This window comes from Pavona decussata, unplaced genomic scaffold, assembly GCF_977016875.1.
Source record: "Pavona decussata unplaced genomic scaffold, jaPavDecu1.1 SCAFFOLD_48, whole genome shotgun sequence".
Classification (NCBI taxonomy): Eukaryota; Metazoa; Cnidaria; class Anthozoa; order Scleractinia; family Agariciidae; genus Pavona; species Pavona decussata.
The window spans coordinates 5,423,202-5,441,723 of record NW_028145470.1 but is presented as its reverse complement, the minus strand read 5'-3'; the positions used below and the strand labels follow the sequence as shown (position 1 = coordinate 5,441,723).

At 37.2% G+C, this 18,522-nt stretch overlaps 1 protein-coding gene across 2 annotated transcripts in view; it reads left to right on the top strand.

The window, feature by feature from the left end:
• Window positions 1-5,674: 5,674 nt before the first annotated feature.
• LOC146481960 (1-phosphatidylinositol 4,5-bisphosphate phosphodiesterase beta-4-like) overlaps window positions 5,675-18,522 on the top strand; it is a 41,018-nt gene continuing 28,170 nt past the window's right edge. The window contains exons 1-11 of one of the 2 annotated variants that reach the window (XR_014864379.1): window positions 5,675-6,075; window positions 6,252-6,332; window positions 6,535-6,594; window positions 11,055-11,192; window positions 13,780-13,859; window positions 14,574-14,627; window positions 15,319-15,400; window positions 16,043-16,143; window positions 16,721-16,887; window positions 17,728-17,874; window positions 18,257-18,320. Coding sequence is in view for 1 of the 2 variants with exons in the window: in XM_085108063.1 (XP_084964189.1) it covers window positions 5,995-6,075; window positions 6,252-6,332; window positions 6,535-6,594; window positions 11,055-11,192; window positions 13,780-13,859; window positions 14,574-14,627; window positions 15,319-15,400; window positions 16,043-16,143; window positions 16,721-16,887; window positions 17,728-17,874; window positions 18,257-18,320 (1,055 nt within the window). In the remaining variant the exon portion in view is untranslated. The remainder of the gene's footprint in view (window positions 6,076-6,251; window positions 6,333-6,534; window positions 6,595-11,054; window positions 11,193-13,779; window positions 13,860-14,573; window positions 14,628-15,318; window positions 15,401-16,042; window positions 16,144-16,720; window positions 16,888-17,727; window positions 17,875-18,256; window positions 18,321-18,522) is intronic. The other variant, XM_085108063.1, reaches the window with a different exon arrangement.

The window sequence follows — 18,522 nt, the reverse complement described above, 5'->3', positions numbered from 1 at the left end:
CATTCCACAACTTGAACCTTAGCCAGAGCTCCTATGAGTCTTGTGTCTCGGCTGGAGTGTGACTTTCGGAATCCTTCTCTCTACTTGGCCGGCTGTGCTATATGCTCATGCGTGTGTCTTTGCAAGACAAGAAGGTAGCAGTTGTCCACGGTTACCAAGTGCGTTTTCTGTGCGCTTGCTCGAATATTCTAACCAAAATCAATAAATGCGTTTGGTAGCTCTTTGCACTTACTGGTTGTATTTTACGCAATACTAGTATCAATTTTAGTGAGCTAGAAATGTGCGGATTTTATCAGTGCACCGGCTGACGTTTTGTGTGGATCAAAATGTGTGTCCCCTACTCCCTTTGGTATATAGGGCATTATTAAAGATTGGGTCATTGTATAATGCAATTCCAGGGATTTGATTGGCTTAGCGGCTCTGTTATATGAGCCCTTATACCATGGCCGAGACTTGAAATAGCCATCATTAAATTATCTTCTAGTTGTTCTTGCAAAGCCGGCAATCTGGCATACTTTGGCCCTGTAGAAGACCTGTTCTTCTATAGTCGAAGTATAAATTTGCCCTGCCTGGTCTATCCGTTGCACTAGTCGGCCTTGCTGTCTTAATTGTGTTTCCGCATGTATATACATTTACAGGGGCATTCCAGACATTTTCTGATTGTTAGCCTTGATGGTTGTGAGTACATCGTTAGTGCACCGAAGGGCCCTCGACAGAGGGAGGGGTGTGTGGGAGTAGTGGCATGCGTAATTTGAAGCTAAGGTAAAAAGCACTTTCTTACTTAACTCTTTTTTTGCATAAGTTAAAAACAAACTGACCTGTATGGGTGTACCTTTTTAAGAAGAACAAACAGACAGTGCGAACTCTGACGAGCGAAACATAGCTGAAATCTTGCTGGAACTTAAAGAAAATCGAAAGTTAATCATCTGTTCTTTTTGGCGCAAAATGCGCGAATACATCAATGGACATGTCTCTGTACGCATGCATCAGAGCAAGTGCTGAGAGTCGCTCTGTTTTCATTGCTGAACGTAAGTGCGTCTTCACTTTGCGCACTTGTGCTAAAAGCAGCTTTCGGGGATGGCATTTGACACTGAAGGATGACTGTGACCACCGGTTGAGATAAAGGTCCGAATTAGCGCGCTGGAGTGTCTCTGTTAGTGTCACTGGTTTTTCATCAGTTGAATGAGACCACTCTGTTTGCCATCTGAAAATTTCATTGTCAAAGTCTTTCTTCTCTGAAAAATCGATTTTTTTAGGTTTCATAAAGTTTATCTTGTTTCCTGGAAGCATCTTTAATAAGGCAACTGTGTTGGAAAGGACATGCTCAGTAGTGATGATAAAATCAACTTGTTTGATGGAACACAAGACGCCCCTGGCTTACCGGTCTCCATCTTCTGATAGAGTCTCCAGCGACTGTACTACCACGGGGTAAGCTGTCCGAAAGCTGGTGTATAACGAATCAGCCCGACTTGACCATTGTGCTTTGCACGTCTCTCTATCTCTTCTAAATCACATTGACGTAAAGATTCCTAAAAGTCTAGCAGTCGCTTAGCTGAAAAGTTGAATGCAAATGTTTGCAAAGTGCTCAGCATATTGCGTACTCAAGGTTCCTTGCATGCGTGACCAATAGCAAGGTTATAAAAGTATGCTTTGAAATGAACGTATGCTGCTTCTGATATATGCTGACTTATGATCTGCTTGCACATCACATTTGGCGCCGGCACCGTGGTAGGGCTTGCGCATGCACCTTACAGGTTTCAATTCCAAACTCTGCTTGAGTTGTTATGAATCTCTCAGCCAATGCCATTGTTTTTGTGCTTTCTGCTTCTACGAACCCTAGAAACTCCCCTCTCACCTCACACGGTGCTATCTTCATCTTTCCGGTCTACAAGCGTTCTAATAAAACGTTTTCCCCCCAAAAAAACAAACCTTAATTTATACCGTCCAAACGACTTGTAAGCCCGTGCTTATTTGCTTAAAGGCAGGTACGCGCCTGCATTTTGGAAGAAAGATGGAGGAGGTGGAAAATGGGATTTTAAAACGATTGAATATCATGTGAAGTTTACGGTTATGCGCCGAAATAAAGTGCTGCAGGATTTGTTTTAGAAATCTGCTTATGAATGCCCTCTGGGTTCCCTGTTCAGACTTCAGAGAGGCTGAGCTCATGAAAAAGGCCCGTAAGTCATTTGAACGCCGGCACAAACTCAATTTAACAGGTTAATTTAACTTAAGTTGTCGTAATTGTAAATTCAATTCATCTTGTAATGGAACTACTTCAAGTCTGCAGTATCACAACCACAAAACCTTTGCAAAATGGTTAGCAAATACCCTAAAAGCTCTGTTAAGTCCTTCCTCTCTATCTGCTTCCCCCCTCTCTCTCTCTCTCTCTTATTAGCCCCCTGGGATGGGATGACACCTGAATATTTAAGATCAAAGTTCGTTTTTCGCGATAATTTGAATTCTTATCATTTAAGGAATTCTGAAAACACGCTAACTCTTCCACAACCGCGCACTGATTATTTAAAGAAAAGTTTCTCATACAGTGGAGTTCAGTTGTGGAACAGTTTGCCAATAGAATTACGGCAAGCAACTTCCTTGAATAATTTTAAGACTAAATTGAAATGCCACAGTTATAAGTAAGATTTTTAAACACGGCCTCCAAGAAAAGCAGCATTTATTGTTTAGCTTTGGTTTATTATTTTTTAACTTTTATAATCCTAGTTAGGTAGATAAGATAGTTAGTTGATAATGATAATCTAAGTCGCTGATGGAAAAACCGTGTATAAATAAAGTTATCCTATCCTATCCTATCCTATCCTGTTTGGAAGTCGGTTTTTGTAATTAGCCCCCCTCTCTAATAATCCCCTCCCCCTTTTGGGACATAAATATTTTGAAATTAGTCATGCACTCCCATTGATTCCGTGTTGCAAAATTCACTTCTTGCGGCCCAGTTGGTTTGTTTTTGAACAAATATACACACAAATACATAATCATGTTGGCTCTTCTTTCAAAGTTTCACTGCATCATAATCATCATCATCATCATCATCATCATATCTTTATTTACCCTCGGATTTACAGAGTAGCTTAATGCAGCTAATATCTCCGAGCATTTACCCACCCAACCATGACAGTATACACACAAAGACCAGACCACAACACCGGGAACTACGTCCCCTACTCTTTGCGAGCAGTGAGTGGGTTCTTTAACGTCCCACAGAGTTATTTACAAACAAGAGTTGTGAGACGGGGCCTACGGTTTATCGTCCTTATCCGAGTTGCAGTTGCTTGAGTTTTGTACAAAAACTATTTTAAGACGAAAACGGTGTTTTAAGATATAAAATACCCCCCCCCCCCCGCCTCTCTATTAATTACGCCCTACCCGGGAGGGGGGGCAGGGGGGCTTTATAGAGTTTTTACGGTAACCATGTTTGAAAAGGCTGTTGAACTGGTTTCCAAAACTTTGAACTTGGTTCCCAGGGCTTTCTCCAATTCACAAGAGAAAAGCCCTGGAACCGAAACTCGGCATTGTTGACACTGTTGTATAAAATGTACAATGTACAAAGAAAAGTACAGCTTTGTTTGATTTCAATGATGCCATAGCCAATGCAGACAGCTGTATTTACCAAAATAAAACAGTTTCTAACCAATCAGAATCCAAGTATGAGAACTCCCAAGCAAGCGCAATCATGATTGATTATGTCACTCTGATTGGTCAGAAAGCTTTGTATCATTTCTGTCATAATTCAGTACTCAACTGTATGTACGTATCTATCCCCCAGCTCAGTTCGTCTTTCATGCTGCGCTTCATTTAGCCAATATTACGTTCGTCTAGTACGGTGGCCCGTATTTATACTGAATAATCACGAGACACATTTCCACACGAAATCGCTAATTATTTAACCAACTTCAGTCGTCTTAGACAGACAAGACGTCTCTAGTACAAGCTGGCTGCTACGTGTTGATCGACGCATTAAATGTATTAAATCGATGTTGACATGATCCGATGTTGTGGCCGGCATCTTTTACAAACTGCGATTTGCATTTGCACCAGACGCACTCAATATTGTTTGGGCCTTTACTTTCTAATAAGAACACTTCCGCACCCACTCTCTCGGCGTGGTGGTATTAAGTAGTTAGTGAAACCACTGCAGGCGTCCTAGCAATCTGTAATCAATCACAACTTTAATGTGGCTAGAAAACGACCGGAAGAACTTGTAAAACTAGAAACATAGAAATTTTATTTCGCTTACTTGCTTTAGTTGTTTCGCATCCATGGCGCCGTCTCTTACCTAGGCTCAAAGATTTTCTAATTTTATTCTGGAGAGTTTGTTTGCGTCACAAATGGAAAATTAATAGGCGTAACCTTAATTTCTCTTTGTACATCTCCGCACTACCAAAATCAAAATATTCATCGCAGGAGAAAAGAATATCGGTGAATATTTACCGCGATAAAATTAATTTTTTCCGTCGAGCAGCTATGCGGTGAATAATGCCTCAAAGGCCCACCCTCTTAACCAATCAAAGTGCAGAGTTATTTATATTTTCCACTAAGTGCAAACGTTAACGTGTTGTTCGCCTACACGCCATCTTGAAGTTTATGTCGAAGGCATTCTGTTCCTCCCAAAAAGTTGTATTTTTACTTTTAACAAAATGTTAATGTTTTCCTTATAAAATCAAATTAAAGCTTTTACGCTCAAGAAAGTTACCTGCTATCTTAAAGTAATAAGAAAGACGGGAAATATCAGCTTTTCATGATTCCGAGCCTGAGTATTTAACAAAGAATACCATCTGCCTGGTTGTACTTGATCGACAAGAGTATATTTATTTTTACACACGAAAAAGTACATCAAAATATAATTTTACCAGGTTCATGTCACTTACTATTCACCAAAGAAGGTCAAAGAAATTCAGATATTTTAAAATAAAACATCCAGAGCGATTGGTGTGTTATGAGAATTTTTTTAACGATTATTCTGGAACTAGAGTTTTGAACAGCTTGTGCTACAAAATCGGCATTTTTACTGCCTTACACATTTCACAGTTTTATATAAGCGATTTTACTCATTGGAACAACATCGCAAAGTGGTTCTTATTTTATTTTATTTTTTTTGTTCTTAATTTTTATACCAAGCGCTAGATTCACCGCTTTAAACAGGAAGGATCTCTCATGCGTTTTGTCAGACTAAAAGTTGTGGGAGTTGACAGATTTTCCGTGTTCAATACAGGGAAGTAACTTTTCTTTTTCATATATACAATCTAAAGATAGAACCAGCTTGTACATGTAAAAAGGTGTTTCATTTGAATCCACGTGGGTGGTAACACTTGAGGATTTTTACCAAACCACATTTACAGCATCACAACACGTTACCATTTTTAAAAAGTATTGTTTTTTATTCAATAGCTTTCATTTAAATAATTTCTTCACAAATTCCAAAGTTTGAACCAACATGATGTATTTAAAGTACCACTAGAAAATGCTGCTTAAACAGCTTGTGCTCAAAATTGATCAACTACGGAACGATTTTGTTTTTTATTGTCATAATCAATGGACGATTCTTAGTTTTAATAAGCCTCTTCTATAAAGAAAACAATGTTAAACAAGGCTCGTTTTTGGCTTTTTGTAGAACTGATTATTTGTGTGATAAACGGGAATTTTTTCAAAAATCAATGAGCACCTGTGTCTCACGTCCGTGATTGATGGCCTTTGGCTATTTGAATGCTAAATCGTGATTGGTTCTCACAGCGGAAGCCTTGAATTCTGCTGTAACGCAATCAAACGCATTCGTGCGTTCGGGCTTCGTTTCTTGGCGATCTTCAACTGCACTTGACATATCGATACGGTAAAACGGTTTCGCGGAGGTCACTACCAAATAGAGGAGAAAAGCATGATTTCACGACAGAATACATCACCGTAAAGCATCTAATAGTCTTGGCTATGTGTTATGTCGTCTCGCAGTTCTCCCATTTGCGAGGTTTCTCATGAATTGCAATTATGGCTGCTCCTCGTATCTCTTGGGACGTTGATGTACCCGATTTGCTTCAGAAAGGCACCGAATTAACAAGATGGGAAGAGGTATCTTGCAGCACGTGTAGAATTTATTCGTCCAAAATGTCAGAGAATTAGACATGTTGTGGTGAACCACTTAAAGACTTGAAATTGCACAATTTTATCACTAGGGTTTGGTGTTTACGGCTACGAGATTCATCGATGTTTTCGCCTAAGCACTGTTTCCATCTTTCCTTTTCCAGGAGTCCAATTCATTCCAAGTACTGCCTTTCAGTGTAGATAAATATGGCTTTTTCCTGGCTTGGAGAGAAGGAGAAGACAAGGTAACAACGATTAATTTGTATTCTTTTCACATCCTCGTTTGGGAAAAATTTCGCGAAGCGCTTGCTTCAAGTGTGCTTTCGTTTGATTAAACATAAGCTCACCGCGAAGGTCAATGTTTTGGGAAATCCTTACTTGTCTCTATGGAATAGTTAGGGTTTTTAAATATATGTTAGTGAGTGGTGCTTCTTTTATTATGTATAGGAAGGAAATGTTCTGGATTTGTGTCACGTCAGCGAAGTACGACCTGGAGGTATACCTAAGGTTGGTGGCAGAACTTTTTTACATGCTTTCCTTAGTATTTTTGGGGGCTTGTGTGTGTCTTCGTCGGAAAATTAAATTGACTGATACCGAGTGGTATTTTAACGCATTAAGATTAATTGTTAGATTTTTATGTCTAGCGTTTTATTCGTTCCAAAAAAAAAAAAATTCCGAATTTTAGTAGAACGTTTGATCTGAACGATGTCGATTTTTGTGTACATTGCAGCACCAATGTCCTTGTAGTTTGTAGAATTTAAATCTTGCCTTTAGGTTGTTTGGATCATATCGCGGTAGTTTGTGGTTTGTTCGCTCAAATATCAAACTGAAATTTAAACTTTCTAAGAATAGTTTAGCCAAAATACAGGCACTCGGCTTGTTATTAATGCTGGATGACCGGAGTCGTTCGGGCATTTTATCGCAAGAAACAATTCGAAACGCTTAGATATCATCGTTCTGGTATAATATCGTGCTTTTCCGCTCCCACATTTTTTATGTGGCGAACGTGAAAAGTTTTCAAAACATGCCCGAGGCTTTCTCGGTGACACAGCTCTGAATTACAGAAATCTTTCCTCTTTGGTATCGGAGGAATTCAATGGCTGAAGTGCGGAGCCGCGGTCTTCGGACACCTTTGTTTACATTTGGACATTGGGAAGCTCTAGAATATAATCACTCGATTTCGTATCACGCATATTGGCCATTTTCTTCATTTTCTTCATACTTTTTGTATACACTGGGAAAATACAGCAGGAAAAATGATTTTTTTGTTGTTTATAAAACATTTCTTCGCCGCAAGGAGCGCTAGCTTTGATTATTCGTCGCTGGTAATATTGTATTTCACCGACATCAAAACATACTGTACATTATTTATATGGGTTTCACTGCTGTGCTTTTACGCTTTATTGGGCTTCCGTATAGCATATATTCGCCGTAAGTTACCGAATCCAACGTGATTATCGATCGCCCAGGTTGCGTGTTGAAATGTAATTTTTTTGTTTTGATCTTAACCGCAAATTAATAACGAAAAACAAAAAAGTGTCTGGAGATTGGGTGAAATCTCATGACTGTAGTAGTGTCCGTGGAGAAGCTGTTTCATTTTGTGCTCTCTCTGTTTCCCAGTTGAGTGTCTCAAATAAATTATATGTACGGATAATTTCATTGCTTGCTCAAAATTCCTGGTTGAATAAAATTTGCATGCGAAAATCAAACGTGAATACGTGTAATTGATTTTCAAAGAGTTCGTTTTGTGAAGAAGTGAATCGCCTTTTCTTTTGTTCGAATAGGTAGAATTCGTCCCACTTTAATTTTCTACAATCATCAATTGATTGCCATGTGTGAGTCATGGGGCCCACATTGTGATATTAAGAAATGTGATGAGAAAATTAAGTTGCAAATATTTTTGACAGCTGACAGTCAATAGGTGGGAATATTTTGACATTTCTTGAGCTCGTAAAGAATAAAATGTCAGTAAATTGTGTAATTTGTTGTGCTATTTTGAAATTTGTTACTTAACAACAAATAAAGAAATGTTTGCTCGAAATTATATTTGGTATATGGTATATTGATAAGGATTTATCGCAATGGTTTATCAAGCAACGAGCAGGTTGCTACAGATCTCAGTATGCATAAAAAATAATTTTATGACAGTTTAATCTTTCACTTTCGCCATGTGATATCTTCCCAAATGATAATTGCATTTCTTTGTCACTTATTGAACATGACTAATGCAATTAATTTTTACATCCAAAGAGAGAACACAAATAGCTGTTCATTTGCCACACTAAGAAATAAGTGAATATATTAATTTATTACTTATTTTCATAATTTTTAATCATCATCATTTCACCTCCAACAAGTGTTAAAATAAAAGTAATTTTTGTTCTCAAGTTTAGTAATAAGTCTCGAATAAGTAATAATAATATTTAAACCAGGAGACTCTCTCACCCAAGTGATTTTCAGAGAGTTCCTGGCTTTGAAGTTTCTGGCACCATATGAAAGTGTATTGCTGGCAAGCTTTCGTTTGCATGGTTACCCAGGCTCAAAAGAAAGAATCGTCTTAGGCAACATATATATAATAAGCAGCACCATGGGGAAGTACTGTTCCACAACTATCATTTGAATTGTTTCGTTTAGGATTTTATCCACAGACTTGAAGAACCACCTTGTGTAGCATAGTATCAAAACTACTAGAGTGAAAAACAATGCCTGTTTGAAATTTGAAATGCAAGGTAACTGAATTATTTTTGTGAGATAACTGGAAGATGCCAAACACTATTTTTTGTTTTGCCCGAGTTTTGCTGTTCTGCGTGAAATACTGTTTGCTTCCACTGCACACTTGTTTTTTGGTTTTTTTTTTGCACACTTGTTGGGAGATAGATGTCTTTCCGTGTCTGATAATTAAGAGAAAAAGTGACTGGCTTCTGAATGGAGTTCCTGGTATTGACTTTCAATTTAATGTAAACTTGTTTCATTCTGTTCAGTCTTTTATCTCCCAATCAAACTGATTTTCTTAACTGTAATTTAGATATATTGGGTTTTTTTTAGCTGTGTTTAGCTGTTTCTTGTTCTGATTTGTTTGTTTCTTCTATGACCTTGATGAATGGCATTATAGCTCTCTCGATGAGCACTTTTTTGCTTTTAGAGCAAATGTCGAAATAAAATATTGTTTGAATTAAAAAAAAAAAAATGTTTTGCTGACATTCCCAAACAAGGCATCATTGTGCATATGGCTTACAAAGACGTTCAAATCCTAGCCGTATGCAGGATGTTTGCCACAAGAACCTAGTTTAATGGCCTAGCTCCAAAATAGTAATCGGAAGGTCTTAGGGTTGACTCCTGTTAGGAGCACTCAGATTTCCTTTTTTCCGAGTGTGCCTGTGTCACTCACTGAACAATACATCATTCTCAAGGCACAAATACTTCATGCATTTCATAACGTTTGGCTATGGCTTTCTGGCTTTCCATGAAACCATTTTAATTAGTTAAAATTGTTGTCTAGCCATCTCTGGCTTGTCACTCACTTTGTGGCCATAATCTCAATTTGTCAAGTAGCAGCTACTGATAAAAGGATACTTTGCTGCACCTGTGTGTCCACAATCACAATGAAATCCCAACATGCATCCGTGTTATACTTTGACTTTCACTTTGCTTTAGTCTGTAGAGATTTTTAATTTTGTACAAACTGGAAACTTTCAGATTGGATTGAAAAACACCCAAAAGACCAATGACCAATGCACAATGCTGTCTTTGTGAAACTTCAAGAGAAACTTGGGAAAATATATAGATTCACCAATCTCAATTCAACCTTAGTTTTCATTTTGAGAGCTGTTGGGTTAAATTCAGAACAACACACACTGACACCATCAGAGACATAGAGGTTTTTATTATGAATGTTACTTCAAACTGAAAATCTCTACTCTTTTATTCTAGCAAGGGGGCGTTAGTTGGTATTTGTCCGAATCCCTTAAGTTAAAAAAAAGCGGTGTTGTAACCCTTCCAATCTTTGGTCTTTCATATTTTTCAAAATTAATTTTTTGTTATCAAAATGTCTTGCTGAAAATGCATGAAATATATAGCCATTCATGGCCTCTAGATTTTAAAATTTTACTGGAGAAGCATGCTCCCAGACCCCCCTAGAAGCTAGTGTCTTTGGCACTTGCTTACTAAGCCGCCTACTTTAACATTCTATGGAAAAATTGAATAACAACTCCCCCACAAATTTGACGGCCAACTGTCAAAACGGTTGGCCGAGAAACGGCCAACAAATGGTCGACAGTCAACCAACTAACGGCCGACAGATGAGTCACCGACAGTTCAAGCTTTTCCTTAAGTAAAGTGTCAGTTGACAGTTGGCCAACAGCCGGTAAACTGTTGGTAAGGTGACAGTTACCCGTCTTTGACTTGTCGGATAGTTGTTGATGGGTTAATTTTTAATACGTTTCCATTAAGATTATTGTCCTCTGAACAATATAGCTGGTTATTATGAACAAATCAATCACTCAAAGATGATTTCGAAGAAGATCGTGAAGAAAATCCTGTCGGCCATGTTAATATTTCATTGTGACATGCATTTTACGGTAAACGGTCTGTCAACAGTTGGCCGACAAACGGCCAACAGACAGCCGACAAATGGCCAACAGACAGCCGACAAATGGCCAACAGACAACCAACAATCGGTCAACAAACGGGAATAAAGCATAAAATACTACAGTTGGATGAATGAAATAGAACTAATGTAGGAGAATTATCACTCAGTTATCTTTTCAGTGATCTGTTGGTAGCATGTTAGCCAACAGTTTACCAACAGTCGCCCGACAGATTTGCGGGGGAGCTGTTCTTCAATTTTACCCATTCTTAATGAGAACCCTAGAAAGTGAGTACTGCTGTCAACAATATTGAAATACCTCCTCTCTTTTGAAAGTTTGTTAACTTTTTGATGGAAGTTTCCATGTTTTTTTACTTTATAGGATGTCAAGCTACGGGACTCTTTGCAAAGTGAAGGGGAGGGGTCTCTTGAGGACAGGTCATTCACTTTGGTTCATGGACCAAATCTTGTGGATGTTTCGTACTTGCATTTATGTGCAGCATCTAGTAAAGTTGCTGAGGTAAGCTGAGGATTTTATTAAAATGTGAAATATTAAATTATGTTTAATTGTTACTTAGTCAGAAGTGGACAGTGTTATCTGCTGATTGAGGTGTTTAATAAATATTTGATGCCAAGTCTTGCTGTGGTGGTGGAAATACATACATGTATATATATATGTATGCAGTATGCAGTATGCATAGATGCATACAATTACTTCTATACATGGCAGAGTCTTGATTGTGAGCAGAGATGTAGTACAGTTTTCTTGCTGAAACACTTATAAAACTCTAAGTTCTGAGACAAGTTATAAAGCTAGAGCATCTTCATAAATTGGGTTGTAATTTATTCCCATAATTTATGTAATCTGATTCTTTTTTTGTGAGGATAATTTGTGACTCTTATCTTGAGAGAGACAAAATAGAACTGGTTACTTGGACTGTACTCTGTGTATATTTAAAACAAAATTGTCTTCAGCACAAGAAATCTTCAATATGCTGATTGCAGCGTTAATTTGATGCTGACTTTTTTTGTTTTGAAAATACAATGTACATTGTGGTTGACAAAATTTTGTACTGTGAGATGACCAGTTTTCTCCCTGAACTGCTCACTAATAGGACTGTAAGTTCCATGGCAAGATATAATAAGCATAAGTTGCAACACTGATAAATAAAGATGATATCCCATTTTTATAAATTTGGTTGAAATTTATTCCAATTTTATTCCTTTGTTATCCCTTTTCTTATCATTGATTGAGGATTGTGAATCAATGTTACTCACGTCTTGAGACTGGTAGCTTTACCAGTACTCTATTCTATTAACAAAAGATGCACTTGTGAATTCCAAAAAAAAAAACCAGAAAAAAGGAATTATTCTGAAAGTAATTGGGTACTTTCCTGAAAGATACAGGAAGAAATTGAGTGTCTCTAACTTATGCTAATCAGTTGCTAATAGCAACTGAATTGTGTAGTGTTTTTAATTTGTTTTACAAAGAAGTATCTGCATCTTGAATATCAATACCACTTAATTTTGAAAGTGTCTTCCAATTATTTTTATTTTTCAAAGGACAAACAGGTGTAAGTTTCACACTCCCAAAAGGGTCTGTAAATTGAAAAGGTTTAATTTAAAAGCTTTTAAAATTCCCAGACATTGTTTTTGTTGCTATGATATTTTTATTATCTTAGTCTAGTTTCAAACAAATCTTTAAATACTTGATTAAAAAAAAACAATAATTGCATCATATGAAACATTTGCCATGTAAACTTATAATTTATTGTGAAAGGACTAACGAAGGACACTTAGCAAGCAAAATCCACAAGCAAGTGCTATTCTTCATTTTTTCAAATAATATGATACATGGTTTGGTCCTCTTGTATCTGTTTTATATAAAACATTCATTTATTCATACTTATTGATTCATTTTTTTCATGCATACATACATACATAGCTAACGTTTACAAACTACAATTACCTTACTGTGTTTAGATTAAATTTGCTGCAACCTGTAGGTAGCTTAGGCTAATCATGGTGTGTTACTGGCTGAGATGATAACAAGTTTGTGGAAAGTGAATGAAAAACAGAAATTGGTACGATTAAGTGCTAATTTTTATATATACATAAACAAAAAAGAAATGACGGAAACCAACAAAGAAACAAACTAAATAGTTAGCTGGCAAATTAACAACTGAAGAGTTAATAACAGATCTGAGAAAAGTGGGCAAATCAGCATAGTCCTCATTTCTCAAAATGTGCAGAATTAGTTTGGACATTTCTGCTTTGAAGATAGATATATATTTTTTTTTTGTTCAAAGATAAAGAGTTCTGGGTCACAGCAACAAGGCACACTGTGGCAAGTGTCATACAATCAGTAATGCAACAAATAAACAAAGCATCATGCTGTTTCTGGCATAAGAAAATGTTTTCTTTGTCAATGAGGAGGCCAACCTGAAAATGACAAAATACACTAACTCTGATAAAATGTGTTTTCTTATCAACAATTGGTAAAAAAAAAAAATGTCTTATTAGAGCAAGGCTGTTGCCTAAGAAATATTTCAAGGAGCCCACAATAGGCCAAAAGCTGAGAAGTTAGGTCAGCCCAACATGTGAAGTGTTCGATGCTGCTGCAGAAAATTTAGGAGCCCAGAGCATTTTTTGGGTGCCCCAGGCTACCAGGCAGAGTACTGTAAACTTACAATCTAAAATTGCATGATTATAAAATGATAACAAACAAAGTCGGTGTTGGCTGGGAAGAGACTACTCAGTAGTACTTAAAATGTGGTGTGGTGTACAAAGAAGGTTGAACAATAAATTGTATAGCTTTAGCGAACATGTCATATTGTAATAAATACAACGTAGTCTTGTTTGTAGCTTCCTATCACTTTTTCCTTTAGTTTGTATGCCTAGTGTAAGACCTTTGCAATGGTACACTCTCAGATTCAGGGAATTACACTGTAATGCTAAATTTGAAAATGTCATTGCGATCTTTATTGTGGGGGTGGCATTGCAAGCACTTACTAAAACATGTTTACTCTATTCTATATGCAATTGCATCCATATTTTGAGTAAAAAAATGTATCGTTTAATCAATTTGTTTTTACTTGTATGTATAGGTATGGATTAGAGGACTTACTCCATTGCTGCATAATCTCAAGCTTTACAATGCCAGCATCTTGACACAACTGTTGAAGCTGTAAGTAGTTATATTAAAGTGACTCTCTAGCAGAGATTACGTTCGGTCTTAGAGTAGTTTTAATTTTGTGTACCCTTATGGACTGAGTGGGCAGTTTGGATTGGAAAATGTCTTGCTGAAGGTTGTGATGAGCACGCTGATCATATGCTGACCCAAATCTGTAGTGATGAAGTGCAATTTTTTTGTCCTTAAACCAATATTGGTTTACCTTTATTGAACGGAAACAAAATTAATTTGCAAGCTGGGATCTGTAGTAAGGATTTCAAGTTGGATTTAAGTCAAGATATCATTTGGACTTTTTCTTTTGAGGCAGGAAATTGAGTTAGGAGTCAGCCACATATGCAATGTCCCTGGCTAATCGTGACTTGAAATTTGAAATTCCGCCCTTACATCTTGACTCAAAAGCCTGACTCAGCATACTGACTTGAGATGCTGAACTCCAGTCTGACTTTTAAATCCAGTTCCAGATCTACTGCTGTAGACTCATCAACTAAAAGAATTCTGTACCCTCCAACTATGCCAATGAAAGCCCTGGGTTTTGTCATAATATAGCCCATCGTAATGTCTTTGAGTCTCATGTTGAATCATGGAGAGATTTTGTCAATACCTTTTTTCATGTCTATGTTGGCTCATACGATTCCATTAAGAAGCAGAGGAATAGAAATTGGGTGTACTGTTGAATGGATTTATTTATATTTTCTTTGTTTGTTTTAGCTATGTTAAACTTGGCCATCTGGCTAGTCAATCAAACAAGATTTCAGTCAAGAAGTAAGTAGCTAAAGCATCTTTGTTAGGTCCCTCGATCATCTAGTTCCATTACGTAGGTTGTGATGATGCAGTTAACAACTTTGAGGTTTGGCTGTGATTACTTTATACTCTGATAGTTTTCATGTTTTCCTGCAATCTTGGACAAAACTTGTTGAGAAAAATGTGAATTTTGTGTATATGCTGTATTTCAATCTAACACTGTCTGGTGAGTAGGAAACATTCACTCCCTCCTCCCCCTACTCAATGAAACCAACCTGGCAAAGCAACACTGTTGAGGGGGGTGGGGGGCTGAGTTGTTGCTTAATCACTGTAGTGGTGGAATTTGTAGATATTTGACAAAACGTTTCTTAACAGTGTTGTCCAAGGTTGATGCTAGAAGTTGTAGAAACTGAATCAAACTCAACTGTTGCAAGGAAGGAGATGTTCCCATTCTCACCCGACCCAGGGAAGAATGTCTGTGGAACCCTCAGAGACATTCTTGCGAAAACAGCGGCATAATTTGCTGCTGAGTTTCAATCAGGAACTGATAAAGACAATGTTGTAAATTTTACAAGAATATAAGCATTGTCACAATGGAATTTTTGAGGAGATCCTTTATGTGATCAGGTTTCATGAACCATGAAAGGGTTTTCAGCTCTCTTTTGGCTGTATTTTACAATTATACATATTTACTACTTTAATTCTCTTTTAGTATTTGTAAATGTCTAAATGTGGGAAAGTATGAGCAGAGAGTCCTAGAGGGCCTAGAAGCCATGAAGCTTCCTTGCAGCAAGGTAAGGCTTTGGTTAGTTGACTGAAAAATTGATCTTGTTTTCTGCCTCTTCCCCCCCCCCCCCCCCCCTCCCCCCAACTCCACCCAGAAAAAAAAGGAGAGAGAGGTTCTTATCATCAATCTGAATGGAACCAAACATTAACTGCATAGACAACATCAAATGAAAGCTACTGAGCAGTACTTTCTTTTGGTGCTGTATTATGCTGTACAAGGTGGTTCTAACTTTTTAGTTGAAGTGGATGATTTTTTTGCCCTGTCGAAATAAAGGTCTGGCAAAAATCCCCTCATTATACCCTATTGTAATACTGCAGCAAGTTTTTATTTAGCCCTTACTGTAAGTAATGTAAGTAATGTGATTTTGCAAACAATAAATAAAAAAAAAAAATACTTCAGCAAGTTGTGATGCAATTCAGCCTTTCTGGTTAAAAAGTACTTGTTTAATGAAACATTTCAAAAATCTGGACTTTCCCTTCTTTTCTCTTAATTATTTTTGTCACCAATTTGGATATATTTATCACTCTTGAAATATGATGGGATTATTTTCTGCTCTACGTTTAAAGTTGTGACTCTGTTTTTGACAACCATCATGTCCATGGGGGCCTCTGTATTTGGTAAATTATGTTTTTTATCGTTTGTTTTTCAGGGTGATGAACTGGACTGTGCTTCATTCAGCTTTGAGCAGTTCTACCAACTTTACTTAAAAGTGTGTGCCAGGCTAGAAATTGAACAACTGTGTCTAAAATGGTGAGACTTGGAAGAATCATTCCACATAAAGTCAACTCCTATTTTACCGGACACACTCTGGTTACACTTGTGGATTTCCAGGGATGCAATGTCTTGGTTAGCGACCAGATTGCAGTGAAGTTCACTGTACAGCCACCCTGTGGATATGACTACCTCATTAATAATGGCTTCTGTTTAAGTTAATGGTCCAAAGAAAAGGGGGTCCCATTGTATGTCAGAAGTTGGTATCGTCAGCTGTTAAGAGTAAAAAAGAAGTTGGTCATTTCATTCATTTCTTGTTAATATATACAGCTGTTTCGACAAAAGTTGTCCAAAAAAGCGTAAAAGCGTACGCAACAATGCCGAAAGGTAGTCTGCGAAATACCAATAAATTTCAATAATAGCCCAGAATCCATATTGCCCGCCATCTCAAGTCTTCGCTGTTCGGTCGAGGCATTATGGATTCTGAGCTTTTATTGAAATTTATTGGGTATCTTTCGGCATTGTCGCGTACGCTTTTACACTTTTTTTGGAAAACCTTTGTCGAAACAGCTGTATATTCATTCAATTTACTGTTGTTGAAACATTTTGTTTGCAGGGGAGGAGGAAAGGCACCTTACCTTAACGTTAACCAGTTGGTCAATTTCCTGAACCAGGAACAGCGAGATCCACGGCTAAATGAAATACTTTACCCCTACTACAACAAGGAGAAGGCACTTTCACTGATCTGGAAATATGAGAAATCCCTGGACAATCTTCAGAGAGGTATTAGAACAGAAGTAGATTTAGATTTTGTAAGTATAGGAGTATCCTGCAAACTTGTGGCTAATTAAGCTGGTGCTAAATTTTTTTTGTATTTATTTAAACAAATATTTGAACACAACATTTGCTCTAAGAGCAACTAAGTGCTCATGGAGAGAGCTTACATCAGATCAACTAACCCGCATAAACACATAGCAGAGACAGGCTAATTTACAGGGCTAACACGAGTGCAAGTTAAAAATAGAAAACTACAAAGCTAAGCTAAGAAAACCGAGATGAATGGGAAATAAATGACTGAACTTGCTCGAATAAACGAGCATTCGACTGAAATTGCCAATCCAGAGAACCAAACAGAAAACATTCAATCTTTTTCATGTCCGAAGCCAGCAGCCATGTATCTCCCAGTAGGTGGGCAGCAGAGGTAAATAAAGTAATACGATAAGTAGCATACATGTACATTGGACAGTACAAAAAAAGTTTGGTTGATATTAATTGGGGGACTGCGTACTTCCCAAGGAACTAAATAACCCCTCAAGGACACAACAATCCCCTGGTAAATTGTATAAGTATTAGAGAACTGTATCAAATAATACAAAGGTCTGAACAATCCCTGGAAGATTGCATAAATCCATTGAGACTGTGTAATACCAAGGAGAGGATGTCTGATATTCTATTGCAATGCTTGTAATAAATGTTTACCTTTAGGTGAACAAACATGAATGTGGAGAAGTACAAAAAGGATTCATACTTGTGTTTTTCTCAATTTTGATGTGGTCTCTCTTACCATGGGTGAAGCATTCATTTGTGATGGTAATTGATGAATTTAATTATGTATCTTGTCAGATCGTATCACTGTCAATGGACTGACAAGATACCTGCTGAGTGATGACAATCTTCTTATGATGCCAAACAGAGTGGAAATTTATGAAGACATGACACAACCTTTGTCGCATTACTTCATTAATTCATCGCATAATACATACCTTGTGGGTGAGTAGTATTACCTTGTCCTTGTTAAGATAAAAGTGAGAAGAGACCCCTTGCAAAGATTTTGAGGATCTGTTTTCTGTTTCAATAAATTGGTACTGTGATGAAATTATTTAATGTTTTAGGATTTAACTTTTGAGAAATGCTTGACAGCTGTTTAGAATACATGTGCTATGCTATTCAGTGCATGATTAAATTTTGCTTTCCTAATTTATTCAGTTTTATTTTGTCTTATAAATCCAGATAATTGAGGTTTGACTGTAGTGCTTTTTAAAGATACTGTTTCCGCTATACACAGGATCTCTTGAGACTGTGATACATCCATCACTGGCTTAATTTTGTTAATTCTTTAATTGAGAATAAAATCTTTCCTTCCTTATGTTAGGACGTCAGTTTGGTGGCAAGTCTTCAGTGGAGATGTACAGGCAGTGTCTGCTGGCAGGCTGTCGGTAAGAGCAGATCTTTCATGACACTTTGAAATGTTACATTGAAGCCCCAGCTCCTACTCTGATAAGCAAGTTTCTTCATAATAACAATATATGATAAATTACTATTTGAAAAAGATAGTTATCAGGACGTTTGAGAAACAGAGCCTAGGACCAATAGACCCTTCTCCAAAATGGCGGCCGAAAATTCAAATAAGTTAAAATT